The sequence below is a fragment of the Macrobrachium nipponense genome, chromosome 28 (assembly GCF_015104395.2).
Source record: "Macrobrachium nipponense isolate FS-2020 chromosome 28, ASM1510439v2, whole genome shotgun sequence".
NCBI lineage: Eukaryota > Metazoa > Arthropoda > Malacostraca > Decapoda > Palaemonidae > Macrobrachium > Macrobrachium nipponense.
Window position 1 is genome coordinate 32,760,980 of NC_087217.1, and position 16,983 is coordinate 32,777,962.

Below are 16,983 nucleotides of genomic sequence, written 5' to 3' on the forward strand. Positions count from 1 at the left end.
GGAGTTCCTTCCGCTGGTCCTCCTGCTCCTTCGGGAGCAGGGCCCGTCTCTCCTTCCGCAAGGAAGAAGAAGAAGGGGACCAGAGGGGTACCGGCTAACACCGGTACTTCCTCGCCTGGTGCTAGGGGCGCTGCCGCTACACCAGGTTCCGGCTCGGCCTCTCGTTCGCGAGAGGTACCGAGTGTACGGTTGCCCACGGGCAGCCGTGCAGCCAAGGCCCAGACGCCCGAGTTCACTCGGCACCAGGACCAAGGCATGGAACGGATGGCTGGCAAGAGCCGCTCAGGTGACTCTTGCAGCGACCAGCCGGTTACCAGGGTTGACGTGACGATCCCAGACCGGCCACGGGCTGAGGCTGGTAAGAGGTCCCCTCGATCACAGGAACCAGCTTCAGCTGGTCCCAGCGGTTTGACGCGCCGTGAGAACATGCACCGGTCCCACCGCGACAGTGGTCTCTGCAGGTCCCCTGACCGCCGCTCCCACCGGGACTGGACAGATAAGGGGACCAGCAGCAGCTCCTCTGACGCACGGGAGCGGCGCGACCAGGCCTGCAGCCCGATTGCCACCGCGGGTTGGCGATCGCCTGCAGCCCCCAAGCACACCGGTTCTGCCGGTGAGCGAGGAGGGAGCGTCAGGTCTGCCTCTCCTGTACCTTCAACTTCTTCAGGTTTCGCCGGGAAGTGCGAGGCTACAAGGAGTGATCATGAGGGGCGTGCCCCTCACGATCCCACCACGACGCCCTACGTGCCAGGCACGGTCTTAGGATCGACCAGGTCGTACTCGCAAGTGGTAGGAGGAGACCGAGAGGGGTCTGTCGCTGTTCCTCCTTCTGAAGGAGGAGGGTCTTGGGAGTCGTTCTTGTTGGAGGGGCTTGACGGTCCTACTTCTCAAGTGCGGTCACTCCCGAGATCCAGAGGAACTTTGCAGAGGTCATTGCGCTGATTCGTCAGCACAGCGACCTTGGGGAAGGATCGCCGCTCCCACCTTCTGAGCCCAGCACGAGTCGTTCTGGGGGCCCAAAAAGGAACCCAGACCGACGGTGGGTCTGCCGCAATCGCAGCTGGCCGACTCAGTGCTAGACCAGGTGGACTCGCTCGTCTCCGGACAGGAGGGTTCGCTCAGGTCTGGCAGGTCGTCCAAGCTACTTCCTCCTCCTCTACTGCAACAGAGAAGGTTCTATGTGCCATCAGAGGATCCGATGCCGCCCAAACAGGTTAACCCGGAGCTAGCCAGGCTAACTCCGGGAGTGTCTCTGCAGCAGCTCGCAGCAGGAGGCACTAGCCCTGTGGCGGCTTTCCAGGCAGTCTCCTGGCTGGACCTGTGGTCCCTCACAGTGTCCAAGGTCGCAGCCACCTCCGGGAATATTACTCCTGAAGGGGACTCTGCTTTCAGGAGACTTTGCCAGTCTGGAGGTAGGGCCATTTCCTACCTCGCCCACCAGACGGCAAACCTGTGGGCCAACCTGGTACTTAGGCATAGAGACGCAGTCCTTACCCGAGTGTACAGGGCGGCTGGGCGTGAGGCGGCATTGGGACTACGCAACGGACCTGTACGGAGTTCCTCCTCTCTCTTCCCTGGAGAGACGGTGGACACGGCGGTGGAAAGACGGCGCACTGATGACAGTGATCGTCTGGTACACCAGGCAGTTTCGAAGGCTTCTGGGCAGCCTCGATCAACTGCGGCCAAGCCTAAGAGTTTGGTTAGCGCTTCCTCGGCTGCTAAGACAGTTGCTTCGTCTAAGCCCCGAGGAAAGACTCTGCCTTCGACTTCTGCCAGGGGAGGTCGCCATCAGCCCCCCTCCCAGCCCTCCTTTCCTCGAGGAGGGGCGGGGAAGAAGTCGAAGAGAGGTGGGAAACGCTAGGGACGGTGTTCCCCCTCACCTGCTGCCGGAAGTGGGGGGGTGCCTGGCGAGCCATTGGGCAACATGGCAGCACTACGGTGCCGAGACCTGGATAGTAGACATCCTTGGGGAGGGTTATCTACTACCCTTCGAATCTCGGCCACCCCTCACCTCCAACCCGGTCCATCTTCAGACCTACGCTCCGGGAACATCAAAGGACGTAGCACTTCGACAGGAGACCAAGACCATGCTGAGCAAAGGAGCTGTGGAGATCGTATGGGATCAGTCACCGGGCTTCTACAGTCGACTTTTCCTGGGGGAAAAGTCTACGGGGTGCTGGCGCCCGGTGATAGATCTCTCTCCCCTGAACCGATTCATTCGCCAGTCTTGGTTCACGATGGAGATGGCATTTTCCGTGCTCGACTCCATCAGGGAGAACGATTTCATGCTTTCAGTGGATTTGAAGGACGCGTATTTCCAGATACCCGTCCATCAATCCTCCAGGAAGTACCTCCGCTTCATCCTCGACGGGACAGTCTACCGATTCAGGGCACTTTGCTTCGGTCTCTCAACCGCCCCACAGGTGTTCACGCTGGTGTCTGCTTGGGCCCACTTGTCCGGGATACGTCTTCTGAGGTATCTCGACGACTGGTTAGTCCTGGCGAGCTCCCGCTCGCAGTTGCTATGGGACAGGGATCAGCTTCTTGAATTCTGCCACAATCTGGGGATCGTGGTGAACTTCGAAAAGTCCGATCTCGAACCCAAGCAGAGGATGAAGTACCTGGGTATGCTGATCGACACGGTAGCAGGGCAAGTCTTCCCCGTAGACTCGCGGATCAGCAGATTCAGGGAGGCAGCCGACCGGTTCCTGTCTCGGCAGGAACAGTCAGCTCAGCAATGGCAAGTCATGATCGGCCACCTGTCGTCACTCGAGAAGTTAGTCCCTCACGGGCGTCTTCACCTGCGGTCTCTTCAGTGGAGACTAAAGGAGAGTTGGTCACAGGCAGAGGACCCACCGTACTTCCCCGTGTCCCTCATGGAGGAGGTGAGGCAGGACCTAGCCTGGTAGCTGGACGACAGGAACCTCTTAAGAGGAGTGCCTCTCCGCACTCCTCCTCCTCCTCCCCCCCCCCCCCCCCCTCCCCGGAGATGTTGCTGTTCTCAGACGCATCCACCGAGGGATGGGGCGCACACCTGGAGGAGTTGCTGACTGCAGGAGTGTGGGACCATCACGACAAGCACCTTCACATCAATGTCCTGGAGCTCAAGGCAGCGTTCCTCGCTCTCCAAGAGTTCCGGGACCGCTTAATGGGACACTTGGTGGTGTTGATGTGTGACAACACCACAGTAGTGGCATACGTCAACAAACGGGGACCTAGTGTCCCTCCCGTTGCACCAGTTGACGCTGCAGGTGCACGAGTGGGCCGTGGCTCACTCGGTAGAGCTGTCAGCCCGCTACATTCCAGGCAAGAGGAATGTAGTAGCAGACAAGCTCAGCCGTTGGGATCAGGTGATAGGGTCCGAATGGTCCCTACACCAGGACGTGGCGGAAAGGCTCTTCAACCTGTGGGGACGTCCAGTAGTGGATCTGTTTGCCGCCCGGCACAACAGAAAACTCCAGGTTTTCTTTACAGCCGTGCCGGACCCATGGGCAGCTGCAGAGGACGCTCTCCAGCACCCTTGGGACAACCTCTTCGTCTACGCCTTTCCTCCGTTCAGCCTGATTCGCAAGGTGATCAGCCGAGTGTTGTGGCCACCCCGAATCTCAGGATGATCCTGGTGGCTCCCAAATGGCCCCAGGCCGTTTGGTATCCGGACCTGCTGGCTCTGCTTGCAGAAGCACCGAGAGAGATTCCCCCTTGGCACAACCTCCTCGTCCAGCCACTCATAGATCGGTACCACCGGGCAGTCCAGTCTCTACATCTTCATGGCTGGCTGTTATCCACCATCTCTTGTGAGCAAGAGGCTTTTCTCACAAAGCAGCAACAGAGATGGCTGGACACGTCAGACAGTCCTCTGCAGCTGTGTACCAGGGAAAGTGGGCCGTCTTCTGTGGTTGGTGTCGTAGACAGGGTCTGTCTCCTCTCAGAGCCACTCTTCAGCAGGTAGCGGATTTCCTCGTTTTTCTTCGCCGAGAAAAGCTCCTCTCTGTCCCCACAGTCAAAGGATATAGAGCCGCCCTGGCACTGGTCCTGAAACTGAGGGGATTGGATATCTTGCCCACCCAGGGAACTCAGGCCCCGGGGTAGGATGTGACTCTCGTCCTTAGGAGTTTGACTCGAAGACCCTTCGAGCCACTCTGAGAGTCGTCAGACAGGGATCTGACCCTCAAGACCCTCTTCTGGCTGGCCCTGGCATTGGCGAAGAGAGTAGGGGAACTTCATGGTCTTTCCTTCGACGTTAAACATTCCAGGGGATGGGGATCTGTGATACTCTATTTCGTCCCGAACTTCGTAGCTAAGACTCAGAATCCGTCGATCCCTGACGACAGGTTCGAGTCTTTCACAATCCCCTCCCTATTGGATTTCACCGACAACGATACGGATGAGATGCTGCTTTGTCCTGTGAGGGTGCTACAACACTATCTGAAGAGAACTTGGCACCTCAGGCCTGAGTGTCAACGCCTCTTCGTTAGCACCGGGGTGACCAAGAAAGAAGTATCCAAGAACACTTTCTTTTTGGCTACGTGAGGTAATCAGGAGGGCGTACGAAGCTGATGGTAGCGACGACATCCGTACCCTTCATCCGAGAGCCCACAAAGTCAGAGGCCTTGGTCCTTCCCTTGCGTTCCTCAAGAACTTCTCCGTGGCGCAGGTCCTGAAGGCAGGGGTCTGGGCCCCTCTACCTGTGGGCAGAGGGCCATGGTCGTCACCCCCGCTGGAAAAGGACAAGATGCAGGTAAGCTACTCGACCGAGCCCCATCCTATCCCTTTCATTAGGGATAGGAGTGAATATCCACCACTTCCCTCAACAAGGGTTTGGGGGGGGGGGGGGGGGGGGAAGTGGAAGGCAACAAGAGACAAACCCATAATTTTATGTTGCCTCTTGCAACAAAATCAAGTTCTTGCTTGCTAGTTTTAAGAGGTACGCTTGCCTCCCTCTTATTACTTGGGTCCAGAGGTCTGACCATTGATCCTGCGGTACATACCCCGATCAACTGGGCAGAGGCTAGGATCCCTCCCTCAGCTCTTACGACCAGGGAGGGAATCCAAGGTTGGGCGAACACCAGTCTGTTCTTAAGACTCAGATTCCTCCCACCAAGAAGTGAGTCTTCCTATTGTAAAAGGACCAATGGTTTGTATTACGTATCGGAACAAATGGCAATTTGTCGAAAATTGCATTTTAATACAATCAACTTACCTGTCAGATATATACTTAGCTAAGACTCCGTCATCCCCGACAGAAATTCAAATTTTGCGCCACTCGCTACAGGTAGGTCAGTTGATCTACTGGCCTGCCCTGGGCGGCAGGACTAGGAACCATTCCTGTTTTCTTTCATATTTTCTCTGTCGCCGGTGGTATCAACATTGTTGTTACTACCTCCTGACCTGAAATCTTATTTCAAAGCATTTGATCATCGTTTCTTCGGACTTTTTGGTGACGTACCTGGATCGTGTTTTTGGCATTCGCTACTGTGAACTGAATTTGGATTTTCTTTTGGATTTTTCTCAGTATGTCTGATTCAAGTGTTAGTGTGAGAATGTGTGTGAATGTAGGCTGCAAGGTGAGGATACCGAAGGCTTCGGTTGATCCTCACACTGTATGTCGTAAATGTAGGGGGTTTGAATGTTCTTCATCTAATACCTGTCATGAATGTGAGGGGTTGAATGCTGAAGAATGGAAGACTCTAACTTCTTACTTGAGGAAGTTAGAAAGGGATAGAGTGAGGCATGCATCAAAGGGTGTGTGTTCAAGCCCTATTGAGCCTTTTATTGAGTCTATCTCTCCTAATCCTAATGTTTTTGATTCTCCCTCTATATCGGGACTTTCACAGGCTTTGCATTCAGAATCGGCCTCTGAAATCGCCGACCTGAAGGCTACTATCCACAAGATGAGGTCCAAAATGGCGGCCCTAAAAGGTAAGGATAGTGACAGTGACATGTACAGTGAAGTGAGTGCTCCCAGTGTTGTGGAGGGGGCGTTTGATCGTCTCTGCGACGCTCCCAGGCCTAGACCGCTTCCAAGCTCCCATGCCCAGAGGAGAAGGAAAGTCGAAAGCCTTAAGGAGGTCGTGGAGAATCCACAACGGTCAGACGTCCCTTCAGCAGGTTCTGTTTTGCATCAGACTGCTCAGGACCGCGTTAGGAAAAGCGTCCTGCGAGAGTGCTTCTCTTCTTCTCCCTCTCCTTCGCCTAAACGAGGGTGGAAGGATTCGGATCTTTCCAGGCCCCTGAAAAGGCATTGGAAAGAACCTTCTTTGAACTCTAGCCCAGAGCGCTTTTCTGATTAAGCTCCCTCCTCGATCAAGAAGGCGAAGTTTGTGCCTACGTCTCCCTATATGGATGTATCGGATCGTTCTCCTTCGAGGTCTCCCTCTCCTCCCACTGAGGAGGACGCCGGGGAGGCTTCTAAGAGGATTCTACTTGCCGTTAAGGAACAACTAGCCTCCTTGGTAGGAGTTCTGTCTAGAAATCCTACGCGCAAGAAGGACGTTGCGCTTCCTATCAAGAAGTCTCGTCCTCTTTCTCCAGCCAGGCGCGAGGCGCCTTCCAGACATGAAGCTTCCTCTTCCAAACATGTTGAAGAGGACGTGCATTTCAGAACAATTGCAAGAGAAAGGCATGACAGACGTGAGGCTCCGGACAGGACCCCAGCCATACGCGAGATGTATTCTAGGCGAGAAACGTCTTCCAGATACGTGCAGCCTATCAGGCACGAGATGCCAGCCAGAACGTCAACAGGGCGCGAAGCGTCATCCTTACGTGAAGCTTCAGACAGGCGCTTGGCGCCAGCCAGGACGCCAACCGAGCGCGAGGCGTCCTCCAGACGTGAGGAGTCACCCAGGTGCGAGGCGCCAGCCAGGACGCCAGCCGAGCGCGAGGCGTCCTCCAGATGTGAGGAGTCAGCCAGGCGCGAGGCACCAGCCAGGACGCCAGCCGAGCGCGAGGCGTCATCCAGACGAGAGCAGTCAGCCAGGCGCGAGGCGCCAGCCAGGACGCCATCCGAGCGTGAGGCGTCATCCAGATACGAGGAGACAGCTAGGCAAGAGGCGCCAACCAAACGCGAGGTGTCTTACAAGCGTCATCCGTCAATCAGACTTGATGCTCCAACCAGACGTGAGACGTCTACTGTTGTCAAGAGGGACTCTGTACACTCTCTTAGTCCCTCTCCTATAAGGAGTTTGTCTCCCTTGGATAGAAGACTTCCTGTTTTTGCTGGAGATTCTCATTTGGATCCCGAGATGGACGAGATTTCTGAAGACGAGGCTCGCGGTAGGGAAGGACTTTCCAGCTACAAAGTCTTAACGGCCCTTCTTCTTGAGGAATATGGGGACGCGTTAACTCCTGCCACTCCTCCCTCTCCGCGCTCTCTGTTTTCAAGCGCAAAGGTGCCTAAATCCTCATCTTTCCTGAAAATGAGACCTACTATCTCCATGAAGAGGGCTCTTCAGTCACTTAATACTTGGATGGATACCAAGAAGGAACTAGTCAGTACGGTCTTCTGCTTGCCCCCAGCGAGACTCGCTGGCAGAAGGGGCATTTGGTACCAAACGGGAGAGAATATGGGTCTTTCTCTCCCGTCCTCTGCCGAAGCAGACTTTTCTACCTTAGTAGATGCATCTCGAAGACATGGACTGAACTCTGCCCGTGTGACTTGGGGCATTTCGGAATTGGATCATCTCCTCAAGGGACTCTTCCACGTTTTGGAAGTCTTTAATTTCTTAGATTGGTCCCTTGGGGTGATGTCCAAGAAGGCTCATGACGCTGAAGGTCTTGACCCGGAAGTACTCCTTTGTATAGTCGTGCATCGACAAGGCAGTACAAGATGGATCCTTAGAAGTCTCCTCTTTATTTGGAGCGGGACTGATCAAGAAGAGGACAGTTTTCAGTGCTTTCTTGACCAAAGCAGTGTCGCATTCTCAGAGAGCAGCTCTGTTGTACTCTCCTTTATCTGACTTTTTGTTTCCTTCTCAGTTGGTGAAGGACATTTCCCGATCACTAACTGAGAAGGTGACTCAAGACCTGCTTCTTCAGTCATCTAGGAAGAAGAGACCTGCAGCAGTAGTTGATAAGAAAGGTGGGTAATCAGTTAGGGGATTCACAGTAAGGAGGGATGGGGTACTGAATGACACCTGTAAAGGGATGTGACCATAGCCCGTTGCTAGATCGTAGTGAATGTTGTGGGTCACAAGAGAATCGTGAAGTTGTAGAGATGTGATGCAGTGGTTCAGCCAGGAGGTTGTAATTTTGTCTGTTCTATTTTGTACATAGGAATAGCAGGAGGGTGAAAGGAGTATTACATCTTTAATTTGGAGAGTGTGATTTTGACGGATGCCAGGAATTTTGTTATAAAATTGTTTTGTGGGGTGAGAATTATGCAAATATGATCAGCAGGAGAATCGTGAAATACTGTGTAACTCGCCTAGCATTGATCAAAATTATTGTTATTTTCCCAGGGCATATAAACATTAATTAGGATCTTAGAATTCCTTACTGTCACTTGAAGTCCCAGCAATCTATCACTCCTGTAGGTCATCACATTTACCATATTGTCTAACGATTTGTGCCACAGGAAAGAAAGGTCCCCATTCGGGTGACCAGCTACGATTTGATCTGTAACTTGCATCAAAGAGTTCAAGAAAGATTGGAAGTCTTCATGTACTGAATCTCAGATGACAAGGTCATGTGGCCAGAGGAGCGTTTCTTGCAATGCCATGATGCATTTGAAGTTTTTGTAGAACATGTTTAAGAGAGGAATGTTCTGCTTGAGGCCAAAAATATATCAGATTATATCTAATGTATTCATATCAACTCATGAAGATGGGAGATGAGAGAGTTGATCATTTGGCTGGATGGGAGGTTAGCCAGCAAGCCTGGGCAGTCACTCGCCATGGGAGGTTGGCTGGCGCTTGCGTTAGAAGGCAAACCTGTCCCTAAACCCCTGCTTGTGGTGTCAGTAAGTCCCCTGGTGAGGGGATGACTGTTGGTCCCAGGTTAGGTTATATCTTGAAACTTTTATATTAGGACCAAAGTTCTTGCCTTTAAGAACATCAAGGTGTTGAAATAGGCAGGTAATCCTGTAAGCCACTTTGTGTATAATTTTGCATGGGAAATGAGGGGGTCAGAGCCAGTGAGAAACTTGCTTGACTTTCTCGATTGTGGCGTCTAGCTTCACCGATGAGTGGAGATTGTGAATCACAACGTGACATCTCTTCTCAGGTTTCGGGCGAGGTGATTCATGATTGTTGGGCTTCAGTCTAGCGGGCAACGAGAGGTTCTTTTCTTTTTCCTACTTTCTTGTGTCTGCCAGCCACCAGACCCCTCTTGATAATTTTCATCATCATCCCTGATAGGGGGGTTAAGGGAGAGATAAGGTCAGGAGACTCATGAGGGCTGGTGATCATCACTGAGGATCTATCTTCACCAGAGGCACTGGGGAGGGAGAGGATGTTGGGAGTTCAATGGTCCCCTCAGAAAGGTCTATAAGTGATGTAGGCGCATCATCCCAGGGAGAGGGGCCAGTTCCCACTTGGGTGGGTATGGCCATCTTGACCTCGTGTCGCACTCTCATTTCTCTCGTCTTGCCGGGAGGCAAGGAGATAATAGATGCCACATTCAAAGGAGTCTCGGGGCATGCTCTATGATTGTCTAATGCTTCTTGCACTCCTTTGATTGCATTCTAGATCCCTGAGAGCTTATTTGTTTCCACAGTTATGAGACTGTCAAGTGATTCCTGTAATCCTTTGATCGCGTCCCAGGTCCATGAAAATTTATAATTTGTTTCCCCAATTTTTTCTGAGTTTTTTCAGTTTTTACTGAGAGAGAGATTTTGCTATTCGGAAGGTATTTTCTGCTGTACGGTACACTGCAGGTAGGAATAGATCAGCATGCCCCTTTGGAGGCATATTTTAAAGGTCATCAGAGTAGATTTCCACTGAGCAGGTCCTTAGCCACTTAGTGATAGTATTTGATATTTTCTTTTGAGAGTACACGTTTTTCACAGATCACTCCAGGAGAACGTTTTCTGGCATCAAATCTATGCATTTCGTATAAATAATGTTAATTTCCTCATCGGAGAAGGCTGCACTGACAGATTCTATAGCAGACTCGACAGCAAAAAGGTTTGATTGGTACTGTATAAAATAAAGACAATTGTTTGTGAGTATGGGACTTGTGTGAGGGGCACAGGTATCAGTAGGTGCCAGGGTCCCTTGCATGACTGTTGGAGGTTGGTCAGATGATATTTTTGTGGTAAAGCGAATGGCCAAGCACTAGGACATACACTGCACTCTTTTACCCATTTCTTATGGCCTGTAGGCCTCGAGTAGCTGTAATTTGAAAGATTTTGAAGGCAGTGATTGGAGCAGAACATGAGATTAATATACTATCTGCAATTACACAACACTATCTGGCATACACACCAGGTTTTATGTAGAGACACTTTAAACATTGCCTTGCTGGCTTCATTCATATTGTATACTGTTAGGCACTGAATGACCTTTGTGACATGTAGGAGTAAAGGGCCTCACCCTGATGCTTAAATACTTATAAAAGAAGGATGGGAACGTCACTCTTCTGGTGAATGACTCAACTCTCGGCTTTTATGCACTACACAAGGTAGTATACTATGTATAAGCAAAAAAGTTTGTGTTACGGAGCTTTACCATTACTGATATTGTAATGTAATTTTGTAATGGATTTTTGTTTTCTCTTCCTTACTATAAAAGTGAGCTGCATCTTATATGATCAAAGAGCTTAGTTGTTCCTTCATTTTTAGTTGGAAAATACAGGTGGCCGAATTATTCCAACAGCCGGAACAAGTTTGCAAGAGGATTTTGCAAATGAGGCTCTGGTACCCCCAAACAGCGGCCGCAAAAAGAAGAAAAAACACAAAAGTGGAGAGAGTAATTCAGGAAATACCGTTAAGCCAGAGGTAATGGATGAAGAAGGCCTAGTTGATGCTACACTACCCTTACTTACAGAAAACCAAGGTTTGTCTTTCAAGTTTTGTCATTAGCAAGGAATTGCAGTACTTCTGTGTGTGTTGTTGGAGATGTTACTGTCATTATGATAAGTTTCACCAGTGTCTTTGTATGTAATTTATATTTTAGGCAAACATTTACATCTTATAGAAAAGATATAAACATGATTTGCACATATTCAAGGGAAACCCTTGTGGCTGCGCCTAAATGGGGTGGTGTCATCAATGATTGGTACATGGAGCACTGTAGGTATTACTAAAATGTGCTTACGGCATCCCTTCAGGCCCTAAGGGCACCCACTGTTTACCCTTTTACTCAACCTCTGTTCTCACTTCCATTCTTCAGTCTTGCTGTTCAACCTCTCTAACTGTTAACTGTAAGTGTAACTGAGGGGTTTTACCCCAGTGCCACCCTTAAATCCTTGTAGTTCATCTCCTTTATATTATGGATCTCTTTCTCTTGTTGTCCAACCATTCCAACTTCTTTGTTTCACTGCCCTAAACACTGAATGGCCAAAAGTGCCCCAGTTCTCATCTAGACTGCCTAAATCTCATAAAATCATTCAATCAACCACTAGTGGCTTAAACACAGAAACAATTACATACTATGTACATTAATTTGAATGAACCCAGATTGATTTTATTCTTATTTGCTTCTACTCTGATTAATTTCAGTGATATCATTGCACAGGCCTGAGGTATTGCATATTCACGAAATTATGTAGACTAACAGAGGGAAGTTTAATCAAGCCTTACCCTCTATTTATCAGGATACCACCAATAGGTGGAATAGCTTTTTGTGAGATGTTCTAGATTTTATGTATTGAACTTTTATGTCTGATATTTATATGGAAAGTTTTTTAGTTTTTATAATGATGTACTTTTTTCAGGATAGTTATACATATGCCTGCCTATCCTTAATTTTTTAACCACAGGTGTGGAAGATCTTTTCAGTTCCTCTATACCAGCATGTGGCGAAACAGTTGTAGGTGAGCAGTACCTTCTCAACAACTCTTTACTTGATCAAATTCTCACAGAAAAAAAACTGGTAAGAACATTTATGTTATTGTAATTATGAATGCTGAATCTTATGTATTTGTCTATATATATAAATAAGGACTAGTTTTGTATAACACTTTACTGCATATATACTTTGTAATTCAGAAGAAAAAAGGGCAGGATTAGCAGCTCTTGTATAAAGAGAGAGAACATGTGGCAATGTGCTCAGTTATTGAGCACAACCCAGTACAAGTTGGGGTTGTTACAGTTTTTATCTGATGCATCAGTGTCTCTTTAGGCTTGTGATACCTAATACGAAATTATTTCATAATGTCTATTTGTTTCCTTTGAATGTTTTCATTGCGGCTTCCATTGTGTAGGATCATCAACATTGATGATCAACAATTTTATGTCAGATTTTTCTTTATTTCATTAAACATTGTTCTATATAAGTAACTTACCCAGTAGTAATTAGTACTTAGCTAAGAGTTCCTACTGGACGGCAGCTTGAATTTTTTATATTTGCAGTAGCAGTTTTAGAAAGAGGAACAACTCAGGTAATAGCTCAATTTGTTTCTGCCAGATGTAACATTCACACACACGTGTTGACAGAGCGGCTTTGTTTTTGGATTTTTTATTTATTATCTTCCCATTTGGTGAAGTACAGTGCCCCCCCCCCCCCCCCCCCCCCCCCACCCCCTTCATGTTCTTGGCATTCCCAGACTCTTACATATTCCCGGATTTCCTTATGGACCACATCTATCATTCACATAGTATTTGGGGTACTGGCAGCCCCTGGTTATTGGCAAGGGTTCTTGGCAGGATGCTGATAAGCGAAAATCGCCATTAACTGAAACTCTGTGATTTGTGGCTCTTATGGGGCCAAGTTTCAGTTAATGGCACTTTTGTTGGGTATGCTATGGCAGCATAACTCTATTATTGGTACCTTATGACGCCAATGACTGAAACTTGATTTTAAGTTTTTTGTAAAGTTAAGTGTTAATGTTTTCTGCCATTTGTTAATGTGTTTCGTAAAGTTTAGTGTTAATGTTTTCTGCCCTTTTTTAATGTGTTTCGTAAAGTTAAGTGTTCATGTGTTCTGTCATTTGTCCTCCTCTGTCGCCACTTTCGGAAATCGTCTCACTCAAAAGGTAAGGTTCCACATTTTGCTACATATGTATGTACAGTAGGGGCTCGATAATCACGGGGGATAGGGCCCAGAACCCCCCCGTGATAAGTAAATACCCATGTTATCCTGGTACCCCCCTAAAAATTGCTTTAAACTGCCTACTTTAATAATTAACCCACCCAAGACCACTATTTCAATGTTTATAACTGCCTACTTTAGTTCAAGTACCAAATATGGCTTCAACTATCACCTTAAACTAAATTCAAGACAGTTTCAAAGTTATTCTTTCCTATCTTCAATTTCCCCTTCATCAGATCAGCAAACAAAAGTATATTACCTAACAATTCCTTTCTATTTTCATGATTTGGCTGCTGCACCAACCTAAAAGTACATAGTATATCTATTTTGTGAATGAACATACATATTTATGATAAAAAAACATGATTTACTGTAAAGATTACAGCACCCAACTATAATATTAATGTATAAAGAGCAAAATAAAGCAATAAAAATCTAGTTTTGTCTTTTGTTTACGTTTAGAATCAGCAGATGGACGTTTATTACCGAAAGAATTATTTTGGAAAACAATTTAGTTGCTAAAAGAAACGAATTTATTAAAGGGATTTTGACGTAGGAAAAATCTATTTCTGGGGGAAGACCTGTGTCACCCTATGAAAAATCCCTGTAACTCATTTTTCTAGTATAAATAATACTGTTAATATACCAGAGAAAAAGCTAACATGGTTAAGCTGAAGTTACTACCCTCAGCGCAAACACCCAAAGGGTGTCGGTATAAGTATAGGGGCGCTGTGTTACCACAGACCACAGGACTTCTGCCATTTAGAAAGTTCCCCTCCAAAACTCCCTGTTGGTGGGAGCCGTTACAAGGAAACCCACCACCAACCGTCCCCGCTCGCCACTACTACTAATACCCACGCGCTTCAATCCATTCCTGGAAGTAATTCTATAAACTTGGATTAGCCAGGGTGGGAAGTGCATAATATAAGAGGGTAGGGTTCATCGGGCGACACAGGTCTTCCCCCAGAAAAGGGATTTTGAACTGACCAAGTCCCCTGAACCTGTTTGAACTGAGAATATCCCCCCCACCCGGACAGGGAGGCATCCGTGTGAATGGTTAACACTGGAAGGGGATATTGAAGGGGTACCCGCTTGGCTAAGTTCTTTACTTTTGACCATGGACGGAGTTGATTGCGAAGGATCTGTGGAATTACTGACAACTTGTCTCGAGATTTGGTGTTTGCTCTCGATCGCCAAACTCGATTTATATCTTTTAGCCTTGCTTTCAGGAGGATATCTGTTACCGAAGCAAACTGAAGGGACCCTAGGATTCTTTCCTGGTTTCTCCTTGATGTTTGTTTGCATTTGAGAAATTGCCTGACAGATTTTGCTATTTCCTTCCGTTTGGCCACTGGAATTGACAGATTGTGGGAAGACAAATCCCATTGGATTCCCAGCCACTGAAAACGAGACTCCGGGGTAAGTCTGGATTTCGTTTTGTTTATCTGGAACCCCAGATGTTCCAGAAAGTGAACTACCTTTTTGGTGGCTTTGAGACATTCCTCGACAGTTGGTGCCCAGATCAACCAATCGTCGAGGTATGCTGCTACCATGATTCCCTGAGTTCTCAATTGCTGCACAACCACTTCTGCTATTTTCGTGAATACCCTGGGGGCTACATTCAGACCGAAGGGCATCACTTTGAATGAGAATGTCTGATTTCCTAGCCTGAATCCTAGGAATGGGCGGAAGTGTCTGGCTATAGGGATATGATAGTATGCGTCTGTAAGATCGATGGAGCATGTGACGGCTCCACGCGGAAGTAAGGTCCTTACTTGCGAGAGGGTAAGCATCTTGAACTTGTCGCAACGAAAATGAAAGAGTTTAGCTTTGACAAGTCTAAGATTACCCTTCTTTTTGTTGAGCCTTTCTTTGGCACGCTGAATAAGCGACCTTGAAATTTTAGATGCTTGACTCTCGCAATAGCTCCTTTCTGAAGGAGTTCCTCCGCGTAATCTGTCAATTCCTTTGATGGTATTTGGCGGAATGATTTGATTGGAGGAGGATCTTTGATCCAACTCCAACCCAATCCTTTGGACACTATGCTCTGTGCCCAATTGCTGAACCCCCCCCACCTGTGACGGAAGAGGAACAGCCTCCCTCCTACCTGGGGAGCCTCATTGTTGATGGGCGGGTTGACCACCACGCCCTCCTCTGAACTGCCTGCTCCTTGTCGCCCTTCCTGCGCCACGCTGGCGAAAGTAGCCTCTCGCCCTAACCTCTCGATTGCTTGTAAATTAAAGGGAGGGTAGCCCTGACCTTCATACGTAGAGTTGAAGGCCGGCGAGAGTGCGTAGGAGGTCGAAGGTTGTGATTGAGGAGACAGCAGGAGGATGGGTTGGTTCTGTTTAGAACTAGCAGGTTGTCCCTGTTGGGTAACCGGGACGGCCTGAACAAATTGCTGCTGTTGCTGGTGTTTCTGGTAAGGCTGGAACCTTTTACCAGACTTCTTTGGTTTCTTACCAGCAGTGGGGACGGATTCTTGCTTCCTCTTGGATGAAATACCCCACCTAGCTCTAAGGCTCTGGTTGAGCCTAGCAGCCTCGTGGTGTACTTCATTACAGCGGACTCTGGGAAGAGATCCGCTCCCCACATGCTAGAAGCCAGGAGTCTATTAGGCTCGTGCCTAATAGTGCACTCCTGCAGAACGTGCTTTCGGCAATTCCTCCTAGCTTGGAAGAAGTCGAAAGCATCCGTCTGAACCGTCTGAAGCTGGGATTTGGCCAAGATCTTAAACAGAGGTTCCGTAGCATACGAGAGAGCAGCCATCTCCGTTATGATCAGTGAATTGAGGGACCTGCCAAACCTAGTTCGCGCGTCGAACTCCGCCTGAATCAAGGAATCAGGCAGCCTTGGAAGCTTCTCGCCGAACTGGTCCATGGCGCAGTCCGGTTTGAGCTTGCCAAGCGTGAACGTGGCTGGCAAGTTCTCCCACAATTCTCCAAAAGCTGGGAAGAGCGGAGAAGTAGACTCCGCCTCCCTTAGCTGTGGCATGGGCTCATCCTTGAGGACTGCCTGAAGAGTCCTCTCTACTATTTTTGTAGCGAACGGAAGAGAAGCCTCCTCTTCCGTCGCAAAAATAGTGAAAGGACTCTTATAGGCCTGGAGCTTGGTGTTTGTGCACTCCCAGTCCTCAAGGCAGTGAACCCATTCCCGTTGGGCATGATCCCTACTGTAGAGAACATCCTCCCTAGAGATCTTGTCTTCCCTAGTAAGAGCCGCTACGGTCAGCCTAGCATAGCCGATGAAAGGCTGCGTCAAACCCGGAGGATAAAACTCGAAGTCCTCAATCCTTCGAGTTCCACACTCCGGGATAGAGAATCATACCATCCTTAAATGGAGCGTAAGCGCTACTCTCCCATGGGTTCTCCATAGAGAAAGCTGGCAGAGAGTCGTATGGCGGGAGCTGGAAAATACCAGCACTTGGCACTGGGGAGACTGGAAGGGGGGACCTGAGAGAGCCCAGCTACTCGGTCCTCATTCTCTCTAACTCTGTTAGAGAGATCTTGGATGGACTGGCCTGATTGAGACAGAGTGCTCGACAGTTGTGCGAACATCTGCTCAAATTTCGTCCCCAGGGCGGAGACTTGCGAGCCGACCATCTCGCCCACTGTTGCATCACCACTGCTGAGAAAGCAGTGGGATCAAAGGTGCTGGGTCCCGCTCCTCCCACCGGCGTTACCGGAGTGGATGCGGTGGAGGCCGGAGAAGGCATTGGCTCGGTCGGGGAGCAGCGAGCCTTCTCCTTAGAAGCCTTGCTTCTAGAGCTCTTCGAGTAAGAAGAGCTCGGCTTGGC

General features: G+C 49.0%; 1 protein-coding gene across 7 annotated transcripts in view; it reads left to right on the forward strand.

Annotated features, from left to right (window-relative positions):
• The window catches only part of LOC135201658 (uncharacterized), a 123,102-nt gene that overhangs the window by 63,311 nt on the left and 42,808 nt on the right, over positions 1 to 16,983 (forward strand). For all 7 annotated transcript variants that reach the window (XM_064230768.1, XM_064230765.1, XM_064230769.1 and 4 more), the window contains 2 exons: positions 10,778 to 10,991; positions 11,917 to 12,029. In XM_064230768.1, the coding sequence (XP_064086838.1) occupies positions 10,778 to 10,991; positions 11,917 to 12,029 (327 nt within the window). The remainder of the gene's footprint in view (positions 1 to 10,777; positions 10,992 to 11,916; positions 12,030 to 16,983) is intronic.